Consider the following 9,207-nt stretch of genomic DNA (forward strand, 5'->3'; position numbering starts at 1 on the left):
CCCCTACGTTTAAAAATAAACAATATTTTTTAAAAAATTAAATATTAAAAAATATAAAATATTTTTAATCTTTTAAAATATAATTATTATTTTTTAAAAATATTTCTATTAATAAATTACTTTATATTTATTATAGGGTGTTTAATAAAATACATATGAAAAATTATGGTTAATTTTAAAGTAGGTAACTACTTTATTAGGAGTGATATTCGATTAAAAATGTCTTATATTTTTAAATGAAGGGAATATATCATATGGTTTTAGAAAATTAATTAATTATATTAATTGTATTTAAAAATAAAAGAATTAGATTAAAATATCTTTTATTAATTATACTAATCAAGTTTTCATTAATTATTTTTTATGATTATAAATAATAAAATTATGAGAGTTAACTTAAACAGTTTGTAATAAATGTTTATTGAAAAATATAATTTTATTTATATAAAAAAATGAGTTAAAAGTAATAGTTTCTTCCGTAAATAAAATAGAGAGAGTACCTCCTGAGGGAAAATGATAATTAGGTGCTCACTGATTCATCAATTACAATTAAAAATTTTAAATTACTGGAATCTTAATGGATCTTGGTTTTTATTTGAAATTTAAAAGTATGAATGGTCTAAAATGCTCTTCAAAAATAATTTTAATAAAATTTTAAATGATTATTATATATTCACAAGTATTCTTAAAAAAATTTAAAAGTAAATTTTCGTTTTATACTAAAATATAATCTATTTCAACTATTATTTTTTAATTTTTTAATTGAGATTAATAATATTTTTATTTTATAATAGCAATTTTAATAATGACATTTTTTTTTATTTTCCAAATGAAAGGTAACATATATAATGAATTAATTATCATTATTGAATTCTAATGACGTAGTTGAGAAAATTTTTTTTTTCATTTTCTTGTAAATAAAAGGCTATGTTATTATTACCTGATTTGAACTTGGCATCCTTTCTTGTCAACTCAAAAAAAAAGGTGAAATTGTGTCTAACAAAAAGAATTAATTTTTCATAATATAATTAATTAAAGTTTAAATTTTTTTAAAAGTTATATTTATATTTTATATTAAATAATATCTTAAATATTATTATTTTTCATAGAAAGATACATGCGTGTGGTAAAAAAAAAAGAAAAAACTCACATAAGATTCCTGCATTCTATTTGAGTACAATCCACGAAAAAGAAGTCAGTATTGACTTATAGCATGCTAATCAATTCACATAGCCACATGGGCTTTAATGGCTTTTTAAGATGTCTCTGTCTCATTTAAATCAGTTTATGCAAAAGCCAAAAGATTGGCTTGTAAACATCCTTGCTGAACTTGAGCCCCTCCATAATTCCTACAGGACTACAAGCCTAGTTCCTACAAGGCTCTAGTAGGCACACATCATAGTTTCTTAATGAAATCCTCTAACCTTGTTGCCATTTTTCATTTCTCATGAGACTACACAGGCTACTTCTCCTCTCTGATTCATTGATAAATCTGCATCTAGATAAAATCCATACAACTTAATGAGGTACTCCCTCAAGTTACTTCTATATGCTATCCTCTACAAAAATTTAAAGTGAGTTATTAATTTTTTTTTCAAATACTATCCCTATTAGTCTATTACAATTTACTAGGAGACTTCAAAAATGATATAGTGTTTATCTATGCTCTTAATTAGAAGTAAAAGTTGCAAAAAATTTTCATTTAAAAGTTAATGAGGTAACTACCTCTTTATTTTGATAAGATAAATAGAAATAACTTATAATACAACATAGGTTGAATTTAGAGAAAAAAGTTAATCCCTCACAACATAATAAACTAAAATTTAAGTTTCTATTGAAATATATGCTTATATTTAGTGTCAGACTATACTTCGAACAAAAGTTCCATCAGTAAAAGAATACCTATACATAATAAAAAAAAAAAGTATCTACTTATATTTTAAACCTGTTTGCACTATCCTAAAGGATCTTTACATACTCCTTCTAGTCCTATATATAAGATATAGAGAGAAAAAAAAATTTTTATTCTATTTATAAGTCACTTTATTAATTTTTTTATCATTAATTCCCTTTTTTACCCTCTATTAAAAGTTAATAAGAAAAAAAATGTTATTAAAATATATACGTCTAATATAAGTAAAATTAAAAACTTATTAAATTTTTATACAGAATTAATGATTTTTAATATTTTTCTTAATTTTAATTACATATGTTAAAAATAACTAATAAATAGGGTTAAAGAGTAACTTCCTTTGAGGTTTTCACTTCAGCACTTAAGAAAACCATTTCACCATTCATATTGTCCTTGTCAAGGAAGAGTTTGTTGCCGCTTGATTTCTAGAGGTACTACCAATAGGCATGAGTTTTCATCTTCTTTTTATCATTTCTGTTTTTTGATTTGTTTGTTGCTGCCAGAAAATCCTAGCTTCTTCAAACCTCCAGGTAACAGAATTCAGCAGGCTTTGGTGAGAAATTCATCATGACCGTGAAGTACAATTAAATAAACTCTTGTTAAAATTGTATATCTGTAAATAGTAATGGACATTCTTCCTTTAAAATCATCAGCAATAATTTACAACAGAGGCTACATTTATGGATACAAAAGAATAAAGATACAAAACAACTCCTAAATCAATGTGAAACATCAAAACCACTATCCTTTGGACAGTATCTGCAGAAGAAATCTGGCAACTGAGAGAAAAACTATAAAGTAGCCTCAAGAGTGTGTAAATTTACAAGAAAAAAGAAAAAGGAACTATAAGACACCAAAGAAATTCTCTTATGGTATCTGTGTATCTATGTACTATCAAATTCAGATCTTCTGACGCAAAAATATTTCCGATGGGTGAGAGAGAGAGAGTAGCACAAAAAATGGAAATATGCTAATCTGATCTCCTCCTCCTCCTCTTTTATCTCTCTCTTGCATCAGAAGCACTCTATGAACTTCTATCTTCAGAAGATCCAAATCAATCTGTCATCATCTTGGTGGACCAGCTGGAATGGGATGCATTTCTATATCTCCACCTCCAACCACCCTTGAAGATCCAAGTTTCTCGGCTTCTCTTGAGATTTGGATATCATCGGGGAAGTAATATTGATGAACATACTTCACCGTGAAACGAGGGAGCAACGCCGTGATGATAATTCCAAGCAGACATAGCCAAAAGGATCCAGTGCCTAATGCATGAAAGATGGCCCTGCAAAAGTAATTAGAGATGAAAAAGGTAAGTCTTTTACATACTGAATAGGTTATGGAGGATTGCAGAGACATCTCAACCCTACAATAGACTTTTTTTCATGCTATATCATAAATTTCACAAAAGCTTACACATCTGAAATACAATTACTTAAAGGACAAGGAAAGAACAAGGAACTAAAAAGTCCGTTCGTGTAAAAAGAATGAATTATTATCTGAATGTTTTGGATTACCAGAAAAGTTATTAGGTTCCACTAAATAGCTAAATGCGTTTGTTCATTTTTTAACCGAAGAAAGCATATTTACTATTTAGCATGGAGCAGTCTAGGCATCACGTGTAACGAGTGTTTAATCTAACAGTATATGCCTGAAGTCTTGTAAGAATCAGAAAGATGTCAGGTCTCGCAATGACCTATCAGCTAGAATCAAGGTTTTGCCTCACTGGATACAGAGTCAGAGCGACACAAGTATCAGCCTGACATGAGTAATTAAATTCCATGGTTAAACAGGACACAACAAGCACAATAATTGAAAATGATTTATGCAACTAACTCTTAACTAACTTTGCAAGTTACTATGCTAAGTTTAGCACTCAGTCCAGTCGTATTTTGGACCGAGTCTCAAGTTTCTCCTTATCCTAAATTCATTCTCATTTAGGTTCCATGTATTTCAAAATGCATCTAAGCATAGATAATATGGTTCACTAAGTTGGATGAATTTCCAAGTATGAAGAACAAAAATGAGAATAAAAAAGGTGGAGGACTAAGAATGGATTTGACTTCAAATACTCGTGCACCGAGGTATTTGTATATACAAAACAAAGGTCATAAGAAGAAAGAGAGAATGCATACCAGTAACCAGGCAATGTAGGAATAGCATCAATGACCAAGACACAGATGAAAGTTGCAACTATAGACCCCCAAATGGAAGCATGAGTAATCCAATTCCACCTGATAACATCCATGGCCAGGTGTATATTAACTACAATAACCACTGCGAGAGTCCAAAGATCTCCGATGCTTGCTACATCAATAGTGCTTCCCCAGTATGCGAAGAAAGCACCAAAGAAGATCACAATGCTTTGCCACAATGTATCAACCATTGTAAACCAAAATAATTTTTTGTTGTATGCCTTGTGTCTCTGTCCGACCCCATAAAGTTGAGGATGGTTTATAAGAGTCCTTTTACTAAGGTCTTTGTCAAGAATACCAACAACAATGGTTGGCAATGAAGTGTAAATGATTGAGTATAAAACACTGCTCCATTCGTTTATAGCTGTCGTCAAAGTGAAGGCGGTGAAGAGCACATACCTGGAGAACACCACAAGAAAGTATTATGTTAGAATCTGCAGCCATGCACCCAGATCATTCTAAAATGCTTGTGATGCATCCAATTTGAATTTGCATGACAATCGCTCGCACACATGCACACACACACGTCTTCCAAATTAGTTACTCACCAAAATAGGACCAGAACAAGGACAGCATTTCTGTAAAAATTGTATAGTATCATATAACCCAGACGTTGGTAATTCCAGTGTCCATGCACCAATAATAGTGGAACTAAAAACCTAAACTGCCCCATCGCAAAATCAGACGCCATTACAGCTTGTCGACCCTCCTGTCCACTGATGCCAACTCCAACATCAGCCATTTGGATCATTGAGACGTCATTAGCACCTGTAACACAATGAATTTACGATTTTAGAATCTCAGGCTCCTCTGTTGAAAGGGATTGAAACTCTGAAACAAGTCAACAGGAGAATTCATACCATCTCCAACGGCTAGTGTCATGTCAGACGTCCTGTTCTTCACAAGGGAAACAATCCCAGCCTTTTGCAATGGAGCCACTCGACAACAGAGAACCACCGAACATTTTCTTGCTAGTTGAAAGAGCTGGAACAATAGCAGCAGGTGGAATTAGGACAAACGACATCAGCTAGCATGTTGTAAACATAATCCAAGATTTAACACCACTAACCTGTTCTTCAAGTTCACTATCAAGAACATGTACAAGGCTGGTACCATCAATGATCAAGGCCAATGGAATTTTCGGAGTGTAAGAACTTTCAGTGTCATTGGTAAGACCAGAAGCAGTGATGAGTTTTTCGGACATGACAAGGGCATCTTGTAAACTCCTTCTACAGGACTCTTTATTGTTGCTATTAATTATAATCTGAGTCATGTCACTTGTTAGGAGCTTTGAGGAGTAGCCAATTGAAATAGCAGTTTCCTGTTTGTCCCCAGTCAATACCCATACCTGAATACCTGCAGTCCTGAGAGACTCAATGGATTCTGGCACCCCTTTCTGCAATTTATCTTCAATAGCAGATGCACCTAATATGCAGAGGTTGTTTTCAATATTGCTAGCAACCTTACGAAGTAAACTAGCCCGACCCATCAGAGCAGAGCTTGCTGTCTCAAAGGCATGGTGCCACTGCTCAAATTCTGAAGAATTCAGTTCCCTCATTCCAATGACAAGAGTCCTCAACCCCAGAGAAGAGTAAGAGTGAAGATGGCTTTCAGTTGCACGTATCATGTCCATGTTTGATGACTTGTCTATGACACTTAGCATGGATATATCAGCACCCTTGACCAAAAGTTTCACGGAATTGTCAGGATACCCCAATATGACTGACATTCTCTTCCTATCACTATCAAATTCATGAATGCCCAAGACATTGAACCTGCACTAACCATAAGGAGAAACTTCACGAAAAGGTAAACAACCATGAAACATCGCTAAAAAGTAAACAACCATGAAAACTTTATAAGCACTATATCACAAGAGAGCAAAAGATAACAATTGCCACCAATAATTATACAAGACAAAAGCACATGAAAATTTATCATAGACAACTGAAGTACATGCATAGCATAAATACGAAGTAAACATCAAAGAAAAATTGCAGGAAGCATTTCCACAAGTAACTAATAATGGTTATCATTTGAAATACAAATTTGGTTAGTTAGAGTAGACTGTATGAAGAAGAAAGAAATACAAAATTAACAATTGAACTTACCTTTGTTTCACTCCCTGTATATCAATAACTATGTGGCCTGAGGTCCGTTCTATAAGCGTATAACCATAGGCAGCAGCTGCATATGCCAGTGCTTGTTCATCTGGCGACTCGCCTTGATAATCAATCAACTTGACTTTAGGATCAGATGTGTCAACATGAAGAGGAACAATGGTATTGCAGGCTGCCAATGCTAGGAAGAAGTCATGAATTCGTTTTCCTTTGTTATTTTCGAGTCTACTTCTTGATAACTGCAAAAGTTCTGGATTGACTTTCACTTTCATCTTGGGCCTCAACACTGCTCCATTCACTAATAACAAACAGAAAATAGTACGTTCATTACTTTACAAATAAGATCAGATGCATTAAAGGAATTGCTAAAAAACACTATTAAAACAAACTATTTAATGTGAAGGAGAAATTGTACCTTCAACAGAGTATTCAACTTGCTCATTCTCCTGACTGTCATTTGTTTTACTGTAATCAACACCCCAGATGCTCGCATATTGAAACTCCATCTTGTTCTCAGTAAGTGTGCCAGTCTTGTCCGAGAAAACATATTTGATTTGCCCCAAATCTTCATTAATATTTAAAGCCCTGCACTGAAATCTAGAATCTGATGCCTCATCATACATTCTGTTGTCTCGGATCATGAAGTAGGCCTGGCCAACACGGACAAGCTCCATCGAAATGTACAAGGATATGGGGATCATGACCTGGAACACTATAATAGACATGAGGAATGTGAAAACAATTTCCAATCCCCATCCATAATACTTGTAGCTCTTGGCTTCTCCGTCTTCAAAGTACAGCTTCCGATAATAAGGCAACATATTTAACTCATCCTTGTGGCGCTTTAACCAAACAGCAGCACAAACAGAGGTGACTGTACACAAAGCTACAAGAAAGAAAGAGAGAATGATAATCTCGAAGTTCATTCGGGTCTCCAGCCGGCTCCTCTTCGACGGAGCTCCTGAGCTGTTAAGCATAACTTTGGTCTCACTGCCGCAGTATGCAGCAACACCAAGTGCCCATTTAGTATTTTTGAGCTCACAGCCTCGAAGAACAATATTGGAGGATCCAAGTGACAAACGATTTTGTTCAACTTCCATGTTAGCTTGAAACCCATATATGTTCCTATTGGGTTTCTCGCACTTAATCAAACCATTGATTCTCTCTTTCTCAGGCAGCTTTGAAAGGGTCTCCTGCTTTGCATATCGGGTCTTCAAATTTGATTCTCCATCTAGATTTATAGTCTGCACATATGCAACCCCCGTTGGATCACTGGTTGATAGCAACACAATATCACAAGGGATGGTTTCATTTGCATGAATTTTAACAATTTCACCAACTCTAATATCTTTCCATTTCTTCTGTTCAAATCGATCACCAACCAAAACTGAAGCGAACCTGCTGTTCTCGACTTTATCTGATCGATGTCTCCTCCAATCCTCAAACGCATCCTTCACAGCAGTAACGAGCAGAACAAACGCTAAAGGCATGACAGAAACTCCCCTACCAAAAACGGCAAGCTGAGGAAGCTGGTTAAGAATTGCTATTACAAGAAAATAAATATATGCAACTCTATGGAATTGCTCGAATAAATTCCTGGGCAAAAAGGTGAGGATGGAGTATTTCCCAGTACGAATAGAATTTCCTGCGAATTCAAACCGCTCGTTTGTCCTCTCAGGATCGTTTATATAAACCAATCTCGCATCCTCGTCGCTGATTTCCTTCTGCGACATGCTGAATCCTTCAGAATCAGCGCCTTTTGACCCATACCGAACACGCTTAGATCCTGAATGATTGAAAGTCACTTCCCGAACCGAAATCCTGTCGGATCCCCTAGAATGAGTTGAGGAGATGCTTCTTCGAGACGATGATTTCAAAGCAGGGTCGAAATGTGAGGAGTTTCCAGCTTGATTGTTCGAGTCCATGCCAGACTTTGACTTTGATTCAGCTAGATCGAAGGAAGCAGGTACAAAGTGAAGCTCTTGGAATTTAAGAATTTTTCGAAGATGAAATCAGAGCAACCCTCACAGAACCCATAATCCGAAAACCACAGGCCACTGAAGAAGCAGAGATTGAACAACTGACTAACGAATATACAATCAGCACTACTTCTTTTACCCAAAAAAAAAAAAAAAGGCGGCAGCAGCAGCTCACAGAACTTGGAAAACAAACAAACCCAGAAGTACAAATCACCAAAACTACAGAACACGCAATGGAAATTTGGATACGAAATAGGCTCTATCGTGCGCGTGGATGATAACGGAGATATGATAACAACTGGTCAAGAATAGAGAAAAACATTTAAGACAGGGTATCGCAGAGGGAAAAGAAGAAAATTCGAGGGAGGTCAAAGTCATTATAGAAGAATGAGAAGGAGAAGAAGGGCGTGAAGACGAGGACGAGGACGAGGACGACGGCAAATACAAGAAATGAGGAAGAAGTCGTGATGGGTGGCGACAGCGACTAGGAATACAATAGACTAAAGAATAGTTGTTGTTTTTTTTTTTCCCAAGTTTAACGTATGAGAACTTCGGTGCTTGATCGAAAAGTCGTTGTGGCGTTGTTGTGAGAGAGAGAGAGAGAGAGAGAGAGAGGGGAAGCACCATGCATGATGAATGATGAATCCGGAGGGGATGTTTCTAGAAGGAGAGGAGGCTGCGGGTGGTGCGTGAAGACCAGAGGATTTGAATTGTTAGATTGTTATTAATTAACATTCTGAATCTAAATGTGAATGCGAATTTGACTTTGGATGGTTTTTAATTTTTTGTTCTCGGTTTTCCCTCTTTCCAAGCAATAATAATTTTGATAGAAAGATGAACAACTTCAAAGTTCAAACGCAGATATACGGCCGGTCAATAAACCAGAGAGCAGCCTTGCTTATATTCCAATTTCTCACTTTATGAAATATTTTAAAAAAATTAATTTCTTAAAATATAAAATACTTTAATACAAATAATATTTTATTAATGATAATTTTTCA

At 34.7% G+C, this 9,207-nt stretch overlaps 1 protein-coding gene across 1 annotated transcript; it reads right to left on the bottom strand.

The window, feature by feature from the left end:
* Positions 1-2,508: 2,508 nt before the first annotated feature.
* LOC129315863 (phospholipid-transporting ATPase 1-like) lies at positions 2,509-8,726 on the bottom strand. The gene is made up of 7 exons (XM_054959983.1): positions 6,643-8,726; positions 6,219-6,525; positions 5,177-5,882; positions 4,968-5,091; positions 4,656-4,875; positions 4,048-4,506; positions 2,509-3,197 (listed from the first exon to the last, which is right to left on the bottom strand). Exons 1-7 carry the CDS (start codon positions 8,150-8,152, stop codon positions 2,978-2,980), a joined length of 3,546 nt encoding a protein of 1,181 aa, XP_054815958.1. The 5' UTR covers positions 8,153-8,726; the 3' UTR covers positions 2,509-2,977.
* Positions 8,727-9,207: the final 481 nt, after the last annotated feature.

Source organism: Prosopis cineraria, unplaced genomic scaffold (genome assembly GCF_029017545.1).
Source record: "Prosopis cineraria cultivar Desert tree isolate PC_DT_omini unplaced genomic scaffold, ASM2901754v1 PC7, whole genome shotgun sequence".
Classification (NCBI taxonomy): domain Eukaryota; kingdom Viridiplantae; phylum Streptophyta; class Magnoliopsida; order Fabales; family Fabaceae; genus Prosopis; species Prosopis cineraria.